Source organism: Choristoneura fumiferana, chromosome 2, assembly GCF_025370935.1.
Source record: "Choristoneura fumiferana chromosome 2, NRCan_CFum_1, whole genome shotgun sequence".
NCBI lineage: Eukaryota > Metazoa > Arthropoda > Insecta > Lepidoptera > Tortricidae > Choristoneura > Choristoneura fumiferana.
This window is the reverse complement of record NC_133473.1, coordinates 1,564,335-1,588,961: the sequence shown is the minus strand read 5'-3', so window position 1 is coordinate 1,588,961 and position 24,627 is coordinate 1,564,335. Positions and strand designations below refer to the sequence as shown.

The 24,627-nt window shown below is 45.8% G+C and overlaps 1 protein-coding gene across 1 annotated transcript in view; it reads left to right on the top strand.

Annotated features, from left to right (window-relative positions):
• Positions 1-22,949, top strand: part of betaCOP (coatomer subunit beta) — a 53,721-nt gene extending 30,772 nt beyond the window's left edge. The window contains exons 4-20 of the mRNA XM_074111490.1: positions 383-552; positions 930-1,137; positions 3,393-3,695; positions 4,133-4,331; positions 5,758-5,903; positions 7,425-7,565; positions 8,363-8,524; positions 9,942-10,039; positions 10,588-10,784; positions 12,073-12,239; positions 13,446-13,575; positions 14,495-14,641; positions 15,388-15,549; positions 18,183-18,328; positions 19,296-19,385; positions 20,336-20,485; positions 22,812-22,949. Coding sequence (XP_073967591.1) covers positions 383-552; positions 930-1,137; positions 3,393-3,695; positions 4,133-4,331; positions 5,758-5,903; positions 7,425-7,565; positions 8,363-8,524; positions 9,942-10,039; positions 10,588-10,784; positions 12,073-12,239; positions 13,446-13,575; positions 14,495-14,641; positions 15,388-15,549; positions 18,183-18,328; positions 19,296-19,385; positions 20,336-20,485; positions 22,812-22,898 — 2,703 coding nt within the window. The 3' untranslated portion in view covers positions 22,899-22,949. The remainder of the gene's footprint in view (positions 1-382; positions 553-929; positions 1,138-3,392; positions 3,696-4,132; positions 4,332-5,757; positions 5,904-7,424; positions 7,566-8,362; positions 8,525-9,941; positions 10,040-10,587; positions 10,785-12,072; positions 12,240-13,445; positions 13,576-14,494; positions 14,642-15,387; positions 15,550-18,182; positions 18,329-19,295; positions 19,386-20,335; positions 20,486-22,811) is intronic.
• Positions 22,950-24,627: the final 1,678 nt, after the last annotated feature.

Below are 24,627 nucleotides of genomic sequence, written 5' to 3'. Positions count from 1 at the left end.
CATTGATATTTATCTGGTTATTATTAATACCCAACAATATAACATGCAATATAAAGTATGCTAAAAAATTACCTATGTTAGAATAGGTACATATTAATCCCATGATCCCACAATAAAAATATATAAAAAATAATTGTTAAAGCAATTTGAATCTTATTCTTTTGGGAATAAAGGCGAACTGATTTGGTGTAAAAAAATAAGAATAAGACAGCTTCCTCTCAAAATAAATTAAAGTGCCTCGCTTCCAAATGTAAATAAACACATTTAAGTATATCGAAAAACTAAAGTTATGTAAAGAGTCCAAACTCCACTTGACCATATTGAGCCACTAGATTTTATTAGTTTTACCATTTTTTTATAATTACTACTTTTCCCCGGCCAGGACCTTCAACACCCCAACGAGTTTATCCGCGGCTCGACGCTCCGCTTCCTCTGTAAGCTGAAGGAGCCCGAGCTGCTGGAGCCTCTGCTGCCGGCCATCCGCGCCTGTCTCGACCACCGCCACTCCTACGTCAGGCGGAACGCTGTGCTGGCCATATTCACTATATACAGGTCAGTTGGGTAGGTCCAAAGAGGTCGCCCGAAGAATCCCAAGTGGGCAGCGTTCGGGAAACTTCGTGATGTCTTCTCGTCCAATATTCAGCAGTGCCTGAAGACTAGAGTCGACTGTTGGCCTCTTGGAGAGGCTCGAGAGTTATGCAACGAGAGTGATCGGCAGCTTCTACTATGCCAATTGATCGATCACCGATCGATGCCATCAATAGATGATAGAATGGGTTGATCGATGTCGAGCATCATCTTCTTCTACACCAATGGAGCGCTCGATCATCGATCGATGCCAACGATCGATGGTAGAATGGATTGGTCGACATCGATCAACAGGTCCTACTGCCAATCGATCGATTTTTCTTACCCGATTTTCTTTCCAGAAACTTCGAGTTCCTCATCCCGGACGCTCCGGAGCTGATCGCCAACTTCCTAGAGAGCGAGCAGGACATGTCTTGCAAGCGGAACGCTTTTGTCATGCTGCTGCATGCGGAACAGGAGAGGGCGCTGGCCTACCTGGCTTCGAGGCTGGATAGTGTGCACGGCTTCGGGGATATACTGCAGTTGGTGATTGTCGAGCTGATCTATAAGGTGATGTCGTTTTTATACAAGCTTTTATTTAGTTTCACCTGTACCGTTGTCTGTCTGTCTGTCTGTCTGTAATCAAATCTTGCATGTTAAATTCGACCAACTTCCAGTAGTTGGATTGACTTGACATTTAAAACACTTATGTAAATTGCGTAACAATACAATAATCAGGTAGTGACATCCTGGTAGTCCGGCCAGGATCGTCTCCACAGGATGGAACTCTTCAACGGTTACTGCCATCGACTTGTAATTTGGTATGCAAATGTAGTTTGGGTGACAATACAAGTACAGTCAACAAAAAGTACAGTCAGCACAAAAACCATAATTTTTCATCTCATCTCGGTCTACACAGTCCCATGGCTATTCAAATTAGAATAATTTAGTTCAGAAAATCTGATTCAATAATATTTTAATACTAGCCTGTTTCCCGCGACTCCGTCTGCGTAAAATTGGTTTATCGCTATCCCGCAGGAACTATGCGATTTCTGGGATGAAAACTATCCTTTAGCAAATTCAAATTAAAATTCAAATCATTTATTCAGTAAAAAGGCCGCAATGAGCACTTTTATACGTATTTTTTTTTAAATTACCAGCGCTTTCAAAAAGACCATCATTGCCAAGAAGAATGCGCCGCAAGAAACTTGGCATAAAGTATTTTTATCAAAATAAAATAGTTACAAATAAAATACTTAAAAACTACAGTATGAAATCTTTGATTTGTACTTATACCAACTTTCATTTGAATAAGTTCAACGGTTTAGACGTGTAGAGGTAACAAACAAATAAAGGACTTACAAATTTTCGGATTTATAATATTAGTGGGATTCTAGTAATAAACGCATTATTATTATTATACAAAGATGTAATTAGAAATTTAGTTTTTAGCAAATGGTGTGCCCTTGTACCTTTTCATGGACTAACCTGTATAATTATAATGTAAATCGTTTTAAAATGGAATAAATAAATCTGGGAGTGAAATTCTGATGTTGCGGCCAGGATTATATATGAGTCGTTGAGTAGAGCAATGAGTCGTTGGCGTTGGCGTCGAAAAGGTTAATACCATTGCCTTGTCAAAGTCAAAGTCAAAGTCAAATTATCTTTATTCAATTTAGGCTATAACAAGCACTTATGAATCGTTTAGGGGCATACATGTCCAAATGTCAGAACGTCCAGGTGTCACATTGTCCATTGTCAAAAAGTTCGAAGGTTAATGCCTTAATGTCGGATAGTCCATATGTCCGAGAGTCCAGGTGTCACATTGTCCATTGTCAAAAACGAAGGTTATAATGCCCTAATGTCGGATAGTCCATATGTCCGAAAGTCCAGGTGTCACATTGTCCATTGTCAAAAAGTTCGAAGGTTATAATGCCCTAATGTCGGATAGTCCATATGTCCGAGAGTCCAGGGGTCTCATTCTATTTTGGTTTTATTTACACCTATTTCAATGGAATTGTTTTCGACTCGATCGCCTTTACTGTCAAGTCAATAAGAGCTGCCACTACGTAGACAATACGATAATAATATGGAAAGAGACAATGTAGAATGAGGCACCAGTCCATCTGCATGACTGGACCAATTCGCGTTGACTCGACACGACATGTACGAAGCATCATAGATGCATCTGGATCTTACCGAGAATGGGCCTCAGGGTGTTAGATAATAGACTGGAAATAATGCAGATGAGCAATCTAGCTCTCTAATCTATTTCAGTTATATTTATCATTTACTCGTAGTTGTGTTAGTCACATCTTTATACAATGAGACATTATGGGATTCAGGCCTTCAGAACTAGGACGTTTAATCCTTCTGACTTTTTGACCATGGACTTTTTGACGCTAGGACTTTCAGACACTAGGACGTTTAATCCTTCGGACTTTTTGACGCTACCTAGGACGTTTCATCCTTCGGACTTTTTGACCATGGACAATGTGACACCTGGACTTTCTGACATTCGGACATGTATGCCCCTAAACGCTTATGAATGTCAAAAAAAAAATCTACCACCGGTTCGGAAAAACCTCTGCTGAGAAGAATCCGGCAAGAAACTCAACGAGGTATATTTTTTTTTTAAAACAGATTTACAATATTATTAAATGATATGTATACATCACAAGTATTTAACACAACTTTATAGGTAGTAGGTTCTTGAAACTTAGTATGGATATGTAGCTTAGGGGAAAATACAAGTACAGCTAACAAGTGTGTTAAAGCCAAATGTTTAGTGAAGTTTAGTTTAAAATTTGTAATTTATAATGCAGGTGTGCCACGCGAATCCGTCGGAGCGTTCCCGCTTCATCCGCACCGTATACGGTTTACTCAACGCCGGCAGTGCGGCCGTGCGGTACGAGGCCGCCGGGACTCTGGTCACGCTGTCCGCCGCGCCCGCTGCTATTACCGTGAGTTGGTTTATGGCTGCAATGCAGGTGTGCCACGCGAAGCCGTCGGAGCGTTCCCGCTTCATCCGCACCGTATACGGTTTACTGAACGCCGGCAGTGCGGCCGTGCGGTACGAGGCCGCCGGGACTCTGGTCACGCTGTCCGCCGCGCCCGCTGCTATTACCGTGAGTTGGTTTATGGCTGCAATGCAGGTGTGCCACGCGAAGCCGTCGGAGCGTTCCCGCTTCATCCGCACCGTATACGGTTTACTGAACGCCGGCAGCGCGGCCGTGCGGTACGCCGATTTGTCAAGATGGCCAACACAACGTGTCTAATCCGTCTATCAGCAGCTCAACAACTAGCAGACTGCTAGCAAGCGTTTATGAATCATACTTCTTGACAACCGACTACCAAGCTTAATCAGTCTGCTAAGTAATAGACCGATCAAACCTCAATAAAGGATTTTTATGAATAAGGCTGTATCTGTATATCTATATTTTCATAATAATATTAAGATATGGCAAAATCAGGAGTTATCTCAGAACTTCATCAAATCACACATGTTCTTCTTGTTATTGTTGTTAGATGAGAGAAGACAAGTGATGTTTGTTTTGTTGTGCAGGCGGCGGCGGCTTGCTACATAGACCTGATAGTGAAGGAGAGCGACAATAACGTGAAGCTGATAGTGCTGGGGCGGCTGAGCGCGCTGCGGCGCGGCGGCGGGGAGGCGGCGGCGCGCGCGCTGCCCGACCTGGCCATGGACGTGCTGCGGGTGCTCGCCTCCTCGGACCTGGACGTGCGCCAGCAGACGCTCGCGCTCGGTGAGCTTACACTGGCGACAACAACGGCAGCTGATAGTGCGGGGGCGGCTGAGCGCGCTGCGGCGCGGCGGCGGGGAGGCGGCGGCGCGCGCGCTGCCCGACCTGGCCATGGACGTGCTGCGGGTGCTCGCCTCCTCGGACCTGGACGTGCGCCAGCAGACGCTCGCGCTCGGTGAGCTTACACTGGCGACAACAACGGCAGCTGATAGTGCGGGGGCGGCTGAGCGCGCTGCGGCGCGGCGGCGGGGAGCGGCGGCGCGCGCGCTGCCCGACCTGGCCATGGACGTGCTGCGGGTGCTCGCCTCCTCGGACCTGGACGTGCGCCAGCAGACGCTCGCGCTCGTGAGCTTACACTGGCGACAACAACGGCAGCTGATAGTGCGGGGGCGGCTGAGCGCGCTGCGGCGCGGCGGCGGGGAGGCGGCGGCGCGCGCGCTGCCCGACCTGGCCATGGACGTGCTGCGGGTGCTCGCCTCCTCGGACCTGGACGTGCGCCAGCAGACGCTCGCGCTCGGTGAGCTTACACTGGCGACAACAACGGCAGCTGATAGTGCGGGGGCGGCTGAGCGCGCTGCGGCGCGGCGGCGGGGAGGCGGCGGCGCGCGCGCTGCCCGACCTGGCCATGGACGTGCTGCGGGTGCTCGCCTCCTCGGACCTGGACGTGCGCCAGCAGACGCTCGCGCTCGGTGAGCTTACACTGGCGACAACAACGGCAGCTGATAGTGCGGGGGCGGCTGAGCGCGCTGCGGCGCGGCGGCGGGGAGGCGGCGGCGCGCGCGCTGCCCGACCTGGCCATGGACGTGCTGCGGGTGCTCGCCTCCTCGGACCTGGACGTGCGCCAGCAGACGCTCGCGCTCGGTGAGCTTACACTGGCGACAACAACGGCAGCTGATAGTGCGGGGGCGGCGGCGGGGGAGGCGTTTACATTCGCGTGCGAGTGTGAGAGGCCTTAGGGAGAGTGATGATGAAACTAATAGTGCTGGGGTGCACGCTTTACTACCAGACTTATTGTTAGCTACGGACAGGGTCTGAGCTTTCTCCGACTTTCGATGTTCTAAAGCTGTTGATCACGCTCGATGAGTTCTATAGCGCATTTTTACCTGCGTGCGAGTGTGAGAGGCGTTAGGGAGAGTGATGATGAAGCTGATAGATAGTGTTGGGTTCGGCTGAGCCCGCTCCGGCGCGGCGGCGGCGCGCGCGTTACCGGACTTTGCCATGGACGTGCTGAGGGTGCTCGCGTCTTCTGATCTGGATGTTCGCAAGCAGGCGCTCATGTTCGTGCGTTTGCGTTTGCACTCGCGTGCGAATGTGAATGGCGTCACTGAGAGCGATGGTGTGGAGAAAGGAGAGGCCTTTGCCCAGCAGTGGGACACCGAATAGGGTATTAAAAACATTAAGTGCTTACTAAAGTGATTTTTCCTTTCAGCCCTGGAGCTGGTGAGCTCCCGTCACGCGGAGGAGCTGGTGCAAGTGTTGCGGAAGGAAGCGGCGCGCGCCGGCAGCGCCGACCACGACGACGCCAACAAGTACCGGCAGCTGCTGGTGCGAGCCATGCACAAGGCCGCGCTGAAGGTCAGTGCCCTCGTGACGTGACGTCACACCAGCCCTGTACAAGGCGCGCCCGCCGGCAGCGCCGACCACGACGACGCCAAGCATGCTGACGTGCTCGTGACGTGGCAGCTCACGACACAAGGCCGCGCTGAAGGTCAGTGCCCTCGGGACGTGACGTCACACCAGCCCTGTACAAGGCGCGCCTGCCGGCAGCGCCGACCACGACGACGCCAACAAGTACCGGCAGCTGCTGGTGCGAGCCATGCACAAGGCCGCGCTGAAGGTCAGTGCCCTCGGGACGTGACGTCACACCAGCCTGTACAAGGGCGCCCGCCGGCAGCGCCGACCACGACGACGCCAACAAGTACCGGCAGCTGCTGGTGCGAGTGCACAAGGCCGCGCTGAAGGTCAGTGCCTCGTGACGTGACGTCACACCAGCCTGTACAAGCGCGCCCGCCGGCAGCGCCGACCACGACGACGCCAACAAGTACCGGCAGCTGCTGGTGCGAGCCATGCACAAGGCCGCGCTGAAGGTCAGTGCCCTCGTGACGTGACGTCACACCAGCCCTGTACAAGGCGCGCCCGCCGGCAGCGCCGACCACGACGACGCCAACAAGTACCGGCAGCTGCTGGTGCGAGCCATGCACAAGGCCGCGCTGAAGGTCAGTGCCCTCGTGACGTGACGTCACACCAGCCCTGTACAAGGCGCGCCCGCCGGCAGCGCCGACCACGACGACGCCAACAAGTACCGGCAGCTGCTGGTGCGAGCCATGCACAAGGCCGCGCTGAAGGTCAGTGCCCTCGTGACGTGACGTCACACCAGCCCTGTACAAGGCGCGCCCGCCGGCAGCGCTGACCACGACGACGCCAACAAGTACCGGCAGCTGCTGGTGCGAGCCATGCACAAGGCCGCGCTGAAGGTCAGTGCCCTCGTGACGTGACGTCACACCAGCCCTGTACAAGGCGCGCCCGCCGGCAGCGCCGACCACGACGACGCCAACAAGTACCGGCAGCTGCTGGTGCGAGCCATGCACAAGGCCGCGCTGAAGGTCAGTGCCCTCGTGACGTGACGTCACACCAGCCCTGTACAAGGCGCGCCCGCCGGCAGCGCCGACCACGACGACGCCAACAAGTACCGGCAGCTGCTGGTGCGAGCCATGCACAAGGCCGCGCTGAAGGTCAGTGCCCTCGTGACGTGACGTCACACCAGCCCTGTACAAGGCGCGCGCGCCGGCAGCGCCGACCACGACGAAAAAGACGGCCACGGCGGTAAAAATCGTCACATTTACGGCACTTCACTGCAATTTCGCTTTGTCCGCGTATTTTGAGCAGCTGTGTGGCCGCTTCTTTATTATTTTAGGCTCATGTTACAGGCGAAGTTTATCGTTTGCGTGTGCAACATCTTTCGTGGCTGACTAGACCAATGTGAGAGCGACATGTTTGTCCACCAGCCTGACAAGAGAAGTTTGCGGAACTTGGTGCAAAACCTCTAAGTCCTGAAAGCAAGTGAAAAATGTAATAAATTAATCTTTTCTTCGGCAGTTCCCAGAAGTGGCGGGCAGTGTGGCGCCGGCCCTGTTGGACATGGTGGAGGAGGGGGCGGAGCCCGCCGCCGCTGACGTCATGGCGTTCACGAGGGAGGCGCTCGCAGCCTTCCCGGACCTCAGGCCTTCGCTGTACCAGGTCAGTACAAGGCTTTCACGGAAGTAGCGGGTAGCGAGCTGAGCGAGAGTTATGGCGTTCACGAGAGAAGCGTTGTTGGCGTTCCCGGACCATAGGCCTTCGCTGTACCAGGTCGGTACAAGGCCTATTACAAGGTTGTCCCAGAAGGGGCAGGTAGCGAGTCGGCCGACGCCGACATTATGGTATTCACGACAGAAGAGAGCTTGTTGCTTTTTAACTTTCTGGACCTTAGGCTTTTGCTTTACCAGGTCAATACAAGGGCTTTATACTTGCAATATTTGTTGAATCAGGTCAAACCTAGCAAGTCAAATATCACCCAGTTTTAGTTTCATCTAGTACTAGTTTCATTGAGCGCGGCAGTTTTTTTTTATTTTGAAAGAAATATTGAAAAAAAGGAAATAATAAAATCTGCTCCACAGCTCTGGCTCCACAGAAAACCAGCGTTACTGCACATAATGTGCGGCAACACATGCTGAGTGGAGACCCTTTTTGGTATCCTGTCGTGTCACCTAGTAACATAGTTTTAGTTCTAGTTCTAGTCTTAGTTTTAGGTGGTACATTTTGGAGCCAAAATAAACTTTTCTTTCTTTCTTTCTTTCTTTCTTTGCTCGTTTTAAACTAACCGATGCAGCAAAAATCATGAAAAATTTATTGTGTGCAGCTGTAGTGTGGTTTATATTTTATAAACAGATCTAACTAAGTAGTTATTTAATGACTAACGTCACAAGTAAATCAACATATAGGACCCCTAATGAATAATGTTATATATATTTTATGTAATTTGTGCTCTACCACAGAAACTTCTAGAAGTGGTCCCCGCCATCAAAGTGGGCAAGATAGCGCGCTCCGCTCTCTGGCTGCTGGCGGAGTTCGCGGACACGGCGGAGCGCGCCGCCGCCACGCTCGATGTGTTAGCCCAGGCCATACCCACGCCCAACGGGAACGACAACAAAGACAAGGTATTTTTTTATATAAAGGTCTCTATCCACTAAGCCATATCGTCCCATGACCATAACAGGTACGTATCAGCATAGTAAAAGAGGACAAGTAAGTCCACTCCGACCCTTTAGGAGACTTAACTGCTTACTCCGGCGCGGACGCTTAAGGTGGTTTTCCACCGGCGAGGCGAGACGAGAATTGAAATTTGTATGGCAGCAAACAAATTTCAATTCTCGTCTCGCCTCGCCGGTGGATAATCACCATTAGGGTTGTTGACGTCTATTTTAGATTAATTACCTACCGGCAAATAATTTTAGTACGAAAGTTAACTTAAAATTGTGTAATGTCTGTGTATAGAGAAACCAGGTAGATTCTATGCCGTTATATTATTATTATACTAAATTTAAAAATATTATTTATAAATTCGCCGGAATAATGATGGCAACTGTATACATACTACACATGTTTACCTACACATAATACTTTATCTTTATTGTTTATAGGTACCTACCTTTATAGGTATCTATTATTTTTTATGTGTCCTTACACGAAACTATTACACTACACTTAAATACTACTAACTAGCTTTTGCCCGCGGCTCCGGAACTGTGCATTTTTCCGGGATAAAAAGTAGCCTATGTCACTCTCGGGCCCATAAACTATCTCTATGCCAAAAATCACGTCGATCCGTCGCTCCGTTACGGCGTGAAAGACACACAAACATACAAACACACTTTCGCATTTATAATATTAGTAAAGTATGGATTTACAACTATACCTAATACAAAAAATAAGTAAATAAGAGTACGCGACGCGAACGTAAAAGGTGCAAGGTGACTCCAAAAAGCAATCTTAATAGTAGATTATTGTCGTTGCCTGGAAGTAGGCAATTGCTGGCTGAGTATGAGTATTAAACGGACGAGCTTGCGAGTCCGTTTAACTAATACGAAGCCAGCAATTGCTATTCCAGCCGAGACTAATATAAAGCTTTTCTCAAAAATGGTGAATAATTCTGAAATAGAATAAACTTTTTCTCAAATATTTTATAAAATTTAATTTAATTCCAATATTTTTCTTATGCTTTCCCGCCTTTTTTCATTAAAAATAAACTGCAGGTGTATTTTTCCACCGAAAACACCACAAGCTATTTCAGACCCAATAGAAAAAGTCCGGAGTTCCAACAAAATATCTGATACCGGCCATTAGACTTGGCTGTATACGACTTGTGCAAACATTTCCATGGCCTTTTTAACTTAAAAAAAAATGTGACTGATTGCAGGCGCGCTAATTCATTATTGTCGAGCTAGCGCGCCTGCAATCTTTTTAACTTTTTAATTTTTCGCTGACCATAAACTATGCACTTCACCTTCTGATATGTAAAGAATAATGTCAACTTTTACGGACATTTTTGAGAAAATATTTATGTTATGTTTGTAGGAGGAGAGCGAGCCGGCCAAGCCGGACACAGCGCCGCCGCGGCAGCTGGTCACCAGCGACGGCACTTACGCCTCGCAGTCAGCCTTCAACCTGCCTGCGTAAGTCGCTACTTATTTAAACTGAGTAAAACAATCTTTTTCTGTTTTGAAAGTCGGTTAGATTTAAAAAAATATTCGACACGGTCGTATTTTTTCCAAAAATGAAACAAAAAATTACAATATAAATAGCGACTTTGTGTTAGTTCTTTAAAATGGTTTCATTCACAGCCCGAATCCCATTTATTTGTCCATAGTAATATATAATCTGATCAAGATTTACTCCTATCTCACTGTTAAGTGCAGAATAGGCCAAGGGTGTAACTGACTGGTTAAGTAACAGCTCTAAGTTGTATTTATCCGGGAATACAGACGATGGGAGCGAATTTAATTCCTTAGCAGTTCACGTTATGTTTTTATTTAGTCGGCCGTGGCAAGTAACCAGTGCGAAAAGGTTGGAGGTCGGATATAAGTTAGGTAATGTATATTATTATTATTCTCTTTTTTGTAGTATTTTTCCTCACAGTCGAAATGAAAAGTAGAGTGTCTAACTTGGGTGAAATGGGTCACTTTCCACCCTAGTTATCAATCTATTATTGTTTGTTTGTCAGCGCGTCTAGTGGGGGTGCGGGTGGTGGTGCGGGGTCCCCGCTGGGCGGCCTCGCGCACGCGCTGGTGTCGGGCGAGCCGTTCACGGCGTCGTGCGCGTGCTCCGCGCTGTGCAAGGTGGCGCTGAAGCTGGACGCGCGCGCCGCCACACGCGCGCTGCATCTCACCGCCGCGCTGCTCGCCGCGCACAAGAAGGAAGGTCGGCGATCGATTATAACAGAACCAAGGCTCGGATACCGACCGGTTCAATTTACAAACCGTTATCATGTACTTGGCGCAAAACCTTTTCATTTTGGTTTCGTTCGCGACACCGTTATTTTTAACCCGGTTTTTAAGGTAACATTTCCGTAAAGATCTTGTCAGATTAACCGGTTTAGAACAATAAAAACCGGTTTATTCCGGTGCAGGATAAACGTCGCCGCCCACCGCCGGCCGGCCAGCTGTCACTCGTCGAATAAACCGGTTTATTTAGGTTATTTATTTATTTATTTATTCATTCAACAACATTGATACAGTTAGTATTTCACTAATATTAAGACTTATTGTGATACTGAGCGTTTAGAGACAAGTGTGCAGTAACAGCCCAAAAAGACCAAGGCCTGTGTTAGGGCTAGTTACATAGAAGGGTCATCATTCTGAGAGAGCAATCGATCGCCGCTTTTGAGCTTTGGTTAGTTTCAAAAATTTAGTTGAAAAACAAAAAAAAAAAAAAAAAATTACATTATGTATATCTCTTCGTAAAGAAATAAGTACATAAATTATAAACTATTTGTAAATATAAATACATATTTAAGTTCTTAAAAACGTTCGCGTTCTTATGAAAGTTCGGAGTTAAACCGAAATAAACCGGTATTTACCGCTATTTTATAAACCGGTTCCGAGCCTCTAACCGAACGCATGCTTTGGCCCGGCTCCGTACCTCAAAAGGCAAAAACGGAACCCTCATAGGATCACTTTCTTGTCCGTCTGTCTGTCAAGATCCTATTTCTCAGGAACGCGTGGAGGTATCGAGCTGAAATTCATATCGAATACTCAGGTCTACTGTCCCTTGGAGCTGTGAAAAAAAAAAACTTCTAAGCCGACGTAATGAGAAGATACAGCCGTTTATGCTGGAAATTTTCGACAATAGCGAGGGAATCGAAACCTACAGGGTACTTCCCGTGAACTCAGAATCGTGAAATTTGGTGCGAAGCAACGTCTTATAGCACAGATAAAGGAAAAAAGGCGAAAAGCATAAATTTTTAGTTACATCATAGAATAAAAATATTTGTACAGAAACCTCGGTGCGTGAGTCCGACTCGAAATGCACTTGTTTAATTTCTATCGCTATTTCAAACGTAACTCTTTCTACATATACATATATGGTGCAATTTTCCGCAGCTTTTGGGAACTTGCCTTCCTTGCCTTGAACTTGCCTTGAGCCTTGAGGTTAGGTTCCCCGATGACCCACGGTAGGTCATTGAACTTGTAATTTTTGGTCCTTCCAGCGACAGCGACCACAGGCTTGACAGCCGACGACCTGGAGCACGCGGCGCTGTGCCTGCGCGCGGCGTCCTCCCCCCCACACGTCGTACGGGAGGCCCTGACCGAGTCCTCCCGTACCGCGCTGACACAGCTCCTACAGGAGCGGGCTAGCCAGCTGGACAGCAAAGAGGTTAGTGTCGTCAGGACTCGAAAGACTACTCCTGGACAAAGGCCTCTAAAGAATACAACTTACCAGTCTCGCGCAACCTGCTTATAAGGAATCCCTGCTTCTTTCACTAAGTCTTTATAGTCCACGCTACACTTTCTGGTGCGGAGCGCTGACGCAGTGTCTACTGGTACAGGCCAGCCAAAAGCAAGGAGGTTAATGTTATGGATAGTGGCACTATCAGCCGAAAGACAAAAGCCTCCCCAAAGAACGCAAATATGACGGGCATGAAACATCTGACATGAACGACTGCCACCATACGAGTGTCCAAACACGCAGCTGTTGCAACCAACTGCTAGCCAACTGGACAGCAAACAGGTTGGTGCTATAGCTGTCATTATTATCAGCCGAAAGACAAAGGCCTCCTCCAAAGAACGCAAGTGTGACTGTTCTCGTGCTGCCAGCCAAATCAACCATCAACCAAGTGGTCCACAACCACCAATCATCTGGTTGGGTTGGTTGGTTGGTGCTCCGCTGGCTGTGGTGTGCTGACACAGTTTCTACTGGAGTAGGCCAGCCAAGGGAACAGTAAGAAGGGTAGTGTTGTGGCTGGCGTCATCAACTGTCGAAAGACTACTGCTGGACAAAGGGATCCAAATAATCCATGACCGGTCCCGCGCAGCCTGCATCTAAGGAATCCCTGCGACTTTCACCAGGTCATTAGTCCACGCTACGCCTTCTGTTGCGGAGTTCAGGCCAGCCAAGTGAATAGCGAGGAGGTTAGTGTTATAGCTAGCATCACCATCAGCCGAAATACCATTGGCTAGACAAAGGTCTCTTTCAAAGAACACAACTATGACCGGTTCTTTACTGCCAGCATCGAACGGCTACCTGCGACCGTCACCAGGTCATCAGTCCACATCTGACATCTGACACAATTAGGAGTAGATACTGTCTTATACAGGCTAGCGTCGTCAATAATTAAAAGACCAGTGCTGGATAAAGGCCTGCAAAGAACGTTACTGTGACCTGTTATATGCCGCCGGCATCTTATGGCTTCGCAGACGCTTGCTATCGTGTTCACTGTTTCTTTCTGTCTAACGGTGTAAGATGGTCACAGAAAGAGATGGCAAGAGCCCGCGCGTTAGATAATAAGGTCTGTCATCAGCCCTTGTTGCCTTGGAGGTGAGTTTTAAGGAGGATAGTTGTAAAGTGGATGTTTGTCGGCAGGAGGATGACTCTGAGGAGGAGAAGTCAGTGCCGGTGGAGGCGGGCATCTCGTTCGCGGCGCTGGCCGGCGCCGGCGCCGCCACGCAGCACCACGACATGTTCGAGCTGTCGCTGTCCAAGGCGCTCGAAGGTACCGTTCATAGCAGCAGTACTGTAGCAACTACACAACGCCTTTTCATCCAAAATTCTTCAGTGGGTTAAGAGCGTTTATATCTGCTGAGCTGGCAACGTTGTATTTTTGTTAGTTTTTCTCGATTATTCTATAAAAATTGAATGAAAATTAAAAATGTTAATTCGTTTTTAAAGAATATAAAAGTCTATCACGAATAATTATTGGAGTAGACACATCAACTTATATATTAAGAAGTGTTCTATCAGACAACATTTTTAATTTTTATTTAGTTTTTATGGAATAATCGAGAAAAACTAACAAAAATGCAACGTTGCCAGCTCAGCAGGTATAAACGCTCTTACGACGAAAGTCTTCAACCAATATGTGTTGCTGGTGATGACATCTGCTCCACTATAGGCCTTATAAATAGGTTCAGAGTTGTTCAGCGAGCTATGAAGAGAGTTATGTTTGGAGTTTCTCTACGGGATCGAATCAGAAATGAGGAGATACGTAGTAGAACGACGGTCACTGACATAGCCAAGTGAATTAGCTCGTTGAAGTGGCAATGAGCGGGCCATATAGCACGGGGAACAGAACCATCTTGTTGGGGCCGAAAAGTTCTCGAGTGGAGGACCGCGGTTCATCAACGAGATGGACGGTCGGCCTGGTTAAAGCCGCGGGTTCAAATTCATATTCATTTATTCACAGTTAATACGGGCCATTTCCAACCGACCATTCCATCCTCATCATTTCCATTTCCGCGGACCGGGAGACGAGCTGTCGGTAGGCCTCCAACAAGATGGAGCGACGACCTGGTTAAGATCGCGGGATCGCGGTGGATGCGTAAAGCTCAAGACCGGTCTGAGTGGAGAGCCTATGTCCAGCAGTGGACGTCTTTCGGCTGACATGATGATGATGATGATGTATTGTGTTGCAGGTCGCGCGGCGGGCGCTTCCGAGGAGAAGGGCAAGCTGTCGAAGGTGACGCAGCTGACCGGGTTCAGCGACCCCGTGTACGCGGAGTGCATCGTGGCCGTCAACCAGTACGACATCGTGCTCGACGTGCTCGTCGTCAACCAGACCGGTGAGACACACGTCCTACACGCTGACCGTGACATCACTGGCTACCACAAGCCCACGTCTGGTTAATACTTAAGAGTACACTATGCAAAACTCTGCGCAGGGGGGCGGCACTAACACAAACCGTGAGCAAACCGTCGCCATGACGGATCATGACAAGACATATTTACTAGTAAGGCCCGGAATTTTGCGATTGACAGACTGTAGGGAGAGAGCTTTTTATCGATGGTATCGACAAATCGATGTTTTTTTTTAAATTTATGTTTTTATGAAATAAAGCTTGAAGCTTTCCGATGATAAGTACTTTTTTCAGCGGACAATGATGAAAAAATTTCGAAATATCGGCAAGTTTAATTTGTTTAAATTGCTTTATTGAAATCACTATAATTACGAATTATACGTTTATAATTTATAACTTGAGAAAACATCCCTCTGACACCATTTAACGTTAGGTAGCTTGATTGCCTACCCCCTGATAAAATAAAAGATAAAATATTATTTTGTATTACTTCAGTTCTTACCGTATAAAGTATTTTATAATAATATTCCAAGCAAAAATATGTTTACAATTATGTATCAGTTACAACAAAAATTAAAAAAAAACTATCGATTTGTCGATAACATCGATAATAAGGGGTGCTCTCTCCCTACAATCTAGAAATTAGTAACAAAATAATAATATGACGATGGTGATGGTGTTGTTGTTGATGATGGTGATTATAATGACGCTGAGTGTGTGTGTGTATGTAGACGACACGCTGCAGAACTGCACGGTGGAGCTGGCCACACTGGGCGACCTGCGGCTGGTGGAGCGGCCGCCCGCCGTCGTGCTGGCGCCGAGGGACTTCGCCACCATCAAGGCGCACGTCAAGGTCGCCTCCACAGAGAACGGGATCATCTTCGGGAACATTGGTGAGTCACGCACATCGGCGGCGCGCTGGACCCTAAATGGCCGTACAATTTATAATTAAGACTTCATGGTATATTCTGACTGAACAGAATGTCCTGTGGTAAATGTATACCTATAATACTATTCAATGGAAAAAATCAATCGTGTAAACAAAGCAATTTTTCACGATTACTCCATAGTTACTTACATTTGAACGCCAATCCCGATCATATTCACATCTCAATGAGCTCACCACTGTTTTTAACAATCATTTTATCATTAAATAATCGTGTAAATATGTTTATTTTATTGAATTAATTGGAAGACGAAAATCCGTTATATTTGTCAAATTGACATGATAATTTTTTCCTCACCGAAGTTGGTCTATGGTCGGTCTAGTCTCTGGAAATTTAGTGCTGTACCAACAAAATTAATTATTTGACTGAACCAACCTTACCTACCGATAATTATGGCTGGCTCTGCAAATTAATTTATTCGTAGATATTAATTATTTGTGTTAAATTACACTATTTAATGAAGGTTTATAAAGGTTTCTAATCCTATCCTACTATCCTACTTCCTACTATATCCTACTAATCCTACTAATATTATAAATGTGAAAGTTTGTGAGTGAGTGAGTGAATATGTTTGTTACTTCTTCACGCTGAAACGGCTGGACGGATTTGGATGAAATTTGGCGAAAAGTTAGATAACCTGGATTACAACATAGGATACTTTTATCCCGATATTCCCATGGGATAGGGATAAAATCTTGAAATAATAACCGCTCAGCTTAGAGTCATGAAAATTGGTATGTAGATAGTTTGAAATCTGGAATAAAAATAGCCTACTTTTTATTTCGATATTACCACGAGATAGGGATAAAATTTCGAACTAATAACCGCTGGGCTTATAGTCATGAAATTTGACCATGATTGTTTTTAATGTAATGTCAATGAAAACAACGATTTAATTTTCGGGAATTCCCACGGCAACTTTTAAAAATCCCGGTATTTCAGCTGCTGGACCTAATGATTTACGTGTGCGAAGCCGCGGGTAAACACTAGTTGGACGATAAAATAGTATTTTAGTAGAAATTATGTAGATTTCTATTTACTAGTATCATATTTACTGTGGAGTCCATTGTTGGACCAAAAAATCATTTTGAATCACTTCCCTGTGTCTACTCTCATTTCCCTGTCTTATGTAAATTTAAAAATGCCTCTTCTAAATTATATCGAAAATACAAACTGAGACATGGATGCACAGAAAAACCAGAAAAAGAGACCAGCGCTGGGAATCGAACCTAGGTCCTCAGCAATCCGTACTGCGTACTATAACCCCTACACCACCGTTGGACAGGAGTCAAGATACAAATTTCTCCTATGCACACATATCTCAGGTTGCCTTTTTCTACTACACTACTTAAGCAGCAAAAAAATCTAAATTAATCCATATTTTAACTGACCCTTTCAATTCTAAAATACTCCATCATAAACCTTGGGGAAAATATACGTCAAAAAATATAAGTGGATATACATGTTTCACCATTTTAAAAATTCTATCCTTAAAGGGTATAAAGGGAGTGTAAGTTTTGAACATGAAGTATAAGTTTGTATGGAAGAAACGTTAGGTATATATATTTGAAGATATAATTCTAAAACTTCTTGAAAATGCTATTAAACATTTTAAGTTATTAGGGACATGGAAACATTGTGAATGACTCTTGAACAGGACTAAGAGAATATAATAAGAAATACGTGATTCGCCATTTTTAAAAATTAAACTTAGGGATTACATTAAGAATGAAATATGAGTAAATTCAAAATAATTATTTACTGCTGATTGAAGTATCTTAAAGAGCTTTCACATCACTAGAGCCAACGTCAGTCAGTCAGTCAGCCAGTCGTCAGTCAAGTGTCAATGTCAGTCACCACATTTGTTTACACAATTGATTTTTTCCATTGAATAGTACCATACATTTAACTTAGAATGTCCAGCTGTTGTTGGTTTTAGGGTAGCAAACATTTTGTTTTTTACAATTTCATCTCGGATGCCGTGAACGCTGAAAGGCGTCTGTCTACAGAAGCATGGGTTAACCCATTCATTGCCGCGCGCCAGATTACGTACCTACTTTGCCGCGAGGATGCCAATTTCAATTTATCTGTAATACCTATTATCCCACTAATATTATAAATAAACAAAATACCACAAACGGGACTTATCACGCTATTATTGCACAAGTAATATTTACCTCGACGTTTCGGCAACGTTACAGTTGCCGTGGTCACGAGTAGACTGAAGTGTGGGGTGTCAAGTCTGCCTAGCAGCGTAATAATAGCGTGATAAGTCCCGTTTGTGGTATTTTGACTATGAGTGAGAATCACGAAAGTTTAAGACGTTATATTATAAATAAATGCGAAAGTTTTTAAGTCTGTTTTTTGTTACTTCATCACGTCTTAGCTGCTGAACCGATTTAGATGAAATTCGGTATACAGATATTTCGAGTCCCGGGAAGGACATAGATTAGTTTTTATCCCGGAAAATTGCGTAGTTCCAACGGGATAGCGATAACCGAATTCTACGCAGACGGAGTCGCAGGAAACGGCTAGTTTACAAATGAATGATTGATTATGATGATTTATTTATGACGCAGTGTACGAGGTGACCGGCGCGTCCATGGACCGCGGCGTGGTCGTGCTCAATGACATCCACATAGACATCGTTGACTACATCCAGCCGGCCTCCTGCAGCGACGCAGACTTCCGCCAGATGTGGGCCGAGTTCGAGTGGGAGAACAAGGTCAGTCACCCCCACCCCCCCCAGGTCTGATTGTGATTACCCATGTCGGGGCCCCTAGGCAATGCAATTCTTGTAGCTTCTTTTCGAAGCACCTCGAAAAAAACAATCCCTATTGTCATTGAGGATAGAAATCCGATGAAATCTTCACTCTAAAATATTTTCAAGCCCCTAGCCGACGCGGGGCCCCTAGCCAACGTGGGGCCCGTAGCCGATGTAGGGCCCCTAACCGACGCGGGGCCCGTAGCCAACGTGGGGTCCGTAGCCGATGTGGGGCTCCTAGCCGATGCGGGGCCCCTAGCTCATGTGGGGCCCCTAAGTAGTTGCCTACTCTACCTGATGGCTAATACGGCCCTGCACTCTACTAATCATCAGTCATTCAGTATTTTAAGCGCTCGGTCGTTTTATGCGATAAACGCAATGCGTTTGACGCACATCAATTTTGTATCATATAATGGATGCGCTCGCCGCTGCGCTCACCGCGTAAGACAATGTTTGGTAATTAGATTATCTGATGCAAATTGATCTGCGTCAAGTGCATTGCGTTCAACGCAGCGTTTATCGTACAAATTTACTGGCCGTCCACCCCCGGCTTCGGACGGGTGCAATTTTAAAAGAAAAGAAAGAGCACATTTATTCAAAGCAACAAAAGACAGCAGTATTTAATACAAATAGAAAACACGAAAGATAAAGATAGCATTTGCAATTACGGTTGCGAACTGTTGTGAGTCTTTGATTTGATTTTAATAAAAAAAAATGTTGGTACTTTTTTTCAAGATCTCTTAATTCAAATTGAAAATACAAACTGAAATATAGATGCACAGAAAAAAACAGAAAAATAAGACCATCACTGGGAGTTCCCGCTATATTTCAGTTTGTATTTTCAATTTAGGTTTTACGGGATGACCGTAAAAGTAAAAATTTGGAATTGAAATAAAAAATCTTAATCTCTTAATTCGTTTGTTTGCAGGTGTCAGTCAACACCAATATAACGGACCTGCGCGAATACTTGCAGCATCTGCTGGCTTCCACCAACATGAAGTGTCTCACTCCGGACAAGGTAACATACAGTCCAACCAAATAATGCACCAAGTGGTCTCACTTCGCTGCAATAACCTAGTGCCCTAGAATTCTAATTACTTCTCAGTTAGGTAGAGTATCGGAAAATATTGGAAATGACATTTTTACGAGGTTTTTAGTCTCACCTGTTTATTTGTTTGTTTGGCGTCAAATTGTATACATCGACCTTATAGTTGTAGTATAAAAATGTATGGATATTTGACGTCTTGGTAATCTATATTTATTTTCTCAAACATCCAAGGAAAGGTCGTCCTTATCTTCGTGATCACAGAACGTCGAGTACGTCATTGTATAGCACTTATTGAAGATTCGTTCTAATTTCAAATTAGAGGATAGTAATGGAATTTCATACAGCATTGCCGGCCAAGGCCAGCAAAGAGATTGCCTTTTGTTTCAGTGGGTTTTATTTCTTTTATGGCTATCTATGGCATACCACACATGAAAAACGTACCTAGTTCGTGAATGTGTATATACTTTTTAATCTCTTATTTGACTAGATTATTTAATTAGAATAAATTTGGTATTCAATAATAAACAAGGATTTATTAAAATAACCAATTACTTATCCAATTATTTTATAAATAAAATCATTATAAGATTTGGTGGCAGAAACATCAACCCGAACAACTTACAAATAAATAACTGGAAAAAGAGAGTATTTTGGCGGGAATAGAAAAAAAAAACAAATATTTATACAGTTTATACCTAAAAAGAGTGGTCTTTTTATTCAAATAAGTGTTACTGTTTCCGATATGAGTTAATCATCAAGTGACATGGTATTATTTCCTGGGATATATTTGAGAAGAGCACTATTCAAGTCTCGTCCGCGAACAGGGATTGTCGGCCGAGTAGTTATAGATGGCGGAGTGTCGCGGACTCTGCAGTAATGTACTATTCCTTGACTGAACATGACCTTATGTTAAATTGCAGGCGTTGTCGGGACAGTGCGGCTTTATGGCGGCGAACATGTACGCGCGCTCGATATTCGGCGAGGACGCGCTCGCCAACCTCAGCGTCGAGCAGCCGCTGCACCGCACCGGGCCCGTCGCCGGACACGTGCGCATCCGCGCCAAGAGCCAGGTACGGGGGGGATCCCGGAGGGGACTGAGAGTGCACTGACAGGGGACTGAGACTGGGGTGGTAGGGGACTGAGAGTGCACTGACAGGGGACTGAGACTGGGGTGGTAGGGGACTGAGAGTGCACTGACAGGGACTGAGACTGGGTGGTAGGGGACTGAGAGTGCACTGACAGGGACTGAGACTGGGGTGGTAGGGGACTGAGAGTGCACTGACAGGGGACTGAGACTGGGGTGGTAGGGGACTGAGAGTGCACTGACAGGGGACTGAGACTGGGGTGGTAGGGGACTGAGAGTGCACTGACAGGGGACTGAGACTGGGGTGGTAGGGGACTGAGAGTGCACTGACAGGGGACTGAGAGTGCACTGACAGGGGACTGAGATTGGGGTGGTAGGGGACTGAGAGTCACTGATGAGGCTGAGACTGGGGTGGTAGGAGACAGAGTGCACTGACAGGGGACTGAGACTGGGGTGGTAGGGGACTGAGAGTGCACTGACAGGGACTGAGATTGGGGTGGTAGGGGACTGAGAGTACACTGATGAGGCTGAGACTGGGGTGGTAGGAGACAGAGTGCACTGACAGGGGACAGAGACTGGGGTGGTAGGGGACTGAGAGTGCACTGACAGGGGACTGAGATTGGGGTGGTAGGGGACTGAGAGTGCACTGACGGGGGACTGAGATTGGGGTGGTAGGGGACTGAGAGTGCACTGACGGGACTGAGATTGGGGTGGTAGGAGACTGAGAGTGCACTGACAGGGGACTGAGATTGGGGTGGTAGGAGACTGAGAGTGCACTGACGGGACTGAGATTGGGGTGGTAGGGGACTGAGAGTGCACTGACGGGGGACTGAGATTGGGGTGGTAGGGGACTGAGAGTGCACTGACGGGACTGAGATTGGGGTGGTAGGAGACTGAGAGTGCACTGACAGGGGACTGAGATTGGGGTGGTAGGAGACTGAGAGTGCACTGATAGGGGACTGAGACTGAAGTGGTAGGGCACTGAGGGTGCACAAAACAACGTACTGAGACTGGAAATTTATAGTATTTATGCGAGTATCAGAAAGTACCATAGTAGCTCTAAACATATGGATATTGCAATATCTGATCTGTAATTTTGGAGAGGGATTGAATTAAATCTCAAGACATCTCACTAAGGGGGGAGAAGGGCTCCAAAAATCGCCATTATTAATAGCGAAAATAAACGCTGTGTTATAAAATCTATTAGCTACCCGTGTGTGCCAGTTTCGCTTCTTATGTTCTTTGTTAGTATAAAAAGATAAGTACGTCATAGTTTACATTACAATGTGACGAGGTTGTATATTTGGAATCGTAACAACCAGGCGGGAGCGCCAAAGTTCGCATACTCTTCGCAAGTCATACCGCAATTTTTGTCCGAATCATCGTTTGTCATGACTTTTCCATTGAAACCTTAAAATTGTCTGTTTTTTTTAAATGGTCATCTTATAGAATACTATAGGTTAGTTTAGGTTAGTTTTATAACAATTCTGAACAATTATTAGATTCGAGAAAAAAAGAGTTATGACAAACGATCATTCTGACAAACGATCATTCTGACAAACTTAACATTAGGACTTTCGATACGTATGCGAGTCGATATGGACCCGTAGTGAACGATGTTTTGCCATCGTGTTTTGTCGGAAAAGTTCGTAATTATCTTGTTTTCTCAGCTAGCTTACCGAACTTTACTGAACTAATGAGGGCTATCGTTTTTTGTCTCACTAGATGGCGCACTGTTGCGTGAGGTTTTAAGTGTGGCTTTCAGAGTTTGTTATTACGGGCGTTAAAACAAAGTTTAGATTAAAATCATATTTAAAACACTTTAAAACCGTACCATAAAAATATCCAGCAAACACAGTGTTGCTTAGTCCCGTTTTGTTCGGAAAAAAAGGGAGGACAAAAGTTTCCGAAAGACAAAACTGTCTCAAAACACAGACATTCATTGCCCCGTAATGCATAATTGCCATAATTAGTTTCAGGTTATGCAAAATATTCACAAAAAAAATCTTATTATAAATAAACCCGCGTAGCTCATCCAAAAACTATGAGATTTGACATTTCGGAGACCTCACGCTACACTAGCGCCTCTAGCGGCGAATTCATTCGCGATAGCCCTCATTGAGAAAGCAAGACAAATCCGAACATATCCGACAAGATACGATGAAAAAAAATATTCAATAGATCTCTAAAGGAATTAATCAATAGAATTTTGGGATAAGTATGAAGCAATGCCAAAGAGATGAGATATATAATTATCATTGTCTGTTTCGTCATTTAATAAATACACTAAATTATTATTTGTTCTATTCCAGGGCATGGCGCTGAGTCTAGGAGACAAGATCAATATGATGCACAAGGCCCCTGCGCAGAAAGCGCCGCCGACCATCCCTGCTGCCTAGACTATTATGTATTCTTATTATTATAGAGGAATAAACACTATTATTATACTGTATCTGTTTTTTTTAACACTACTCTTTACTCGCTTCACGTGAGTGTCAATCCTCATGCAATAAGAAATACTAAGCCGGAGATACGCGACGGATGCTCCATAGCTAATTTTCCGTTCTAAGGGTCTGCCCAGATCTATATGTGTATGCAATAACAGCGAAGAGTCGATCATGGCTGAACCGCGCCTTTGAAGCTCTTACTGCGTGGACATAATATAAAGGCCGGGAAGTAGGGGGTTGCCGGACAAGCAGATATAGACGGCCGAGCGTAGCGAGGCCGGATAGGGATGCGAGGCCGGCAACTTCACGTTCCGGCCGAGGCTTGTATAGTGCTTTTCTAAAACATGACGTTATATAAAATAAAAAAACAAGAAGTGAAGCTGGCGGGACGCTAGTCTCGTCGCCGTGTTGTGTGGCTGCTGGCGCGGCGGCTGCAGGCGGTGCCGCAGCTTAGAGCGCGCGTTGGATAGAAACAAAAGACGGTCGCCAGGCACATGCCAAACCTATGGCCTCTCAAGCAGACGCCGTGTTGTCTAACACGCGGGTACTCGCTCACATTAACCGTCTCTTTATACCCTCATACTAAGGGGCTGTTTCACCATCCATTGATTAGTGTTAACTGGCGGTTAGGTGTGATGCCGTCTCTATTTGTTTTGTTCGAATGACGGAGACGGCATCACATTTAACCGTCGGTTAACGCTAATCAATGGATGGTGAAACAGCCCCTAAGTGTGACAGAAATAAGTGGCGAAAACGATTGTGTTTTCGAGTGCGTTAGACAAGGTCTCAAGGACCGTTGGGCTCAAATCAAGGCTCGCACCTCTTGAGTTTACCATTTCATTTGAAAATTACCACCAGTTGTACGATGAAGGAGAACTTCGAAAACTCCTCAAACCTGCGAAGAAATACAATGGTGTGTCTGAAGTTCCCCCACCACTGGGCCCGCGTAGGAACTACGGCCCACCCCACCCCCGGTGGCCTACGGTGGTGGGAATAAGATTCTGATAGATCACCTCAAATTTCTGTCCCGTAATTTTGGCACTACTTACCCATTTGCTTGGTTTTTTTTTTAACTTAAAACTGACCGTGATTAACCCCTATCTCGCCTGATGTTAAGTGCGGATGAGGCCAAAGGTGTATCTCACTGCCTATTCACTCTAGCCTACCTCTAAATACCACGGAAATACAGACGACGGGAGCGAGTTCCATTCCTTAGCAGTTCGCATTATGAAAGATTGAAGCAAACTGCTTCGTGCGGGCTAACGGAACACTAAATACATAAGGGTGAAGACGCTCCCCCGCCTGTAAGTCCGTTGGCAAAATGGATATGGAGGAATAAGGTCATGTAATGCCTGCGTACACTCACCAAAATGTTACCGGTAAATAACCTAAACAACAAAAGCTGGAAAACCCCCGACATCGTCACTTCAAAGCTCAATATCTCAAAAACGGCTGAACCGATTTTGATGAAACATGTCTAAGAACCATCGCTAGAAAACCTGTTTTCAAATTAAAAAAACCGCATTCAAATCGTTTCACCCGTTTAAGAGCTACGGTGCCACTGACAGACAGACAGACATAGCGGTCAAACTTATAACACCCCTCTTTTTGCGTTGGGGGTTAAAAACAGACAGACAAGCATCAATAACCTTAGGGATTTCAGAAATAAATAACACGTAAG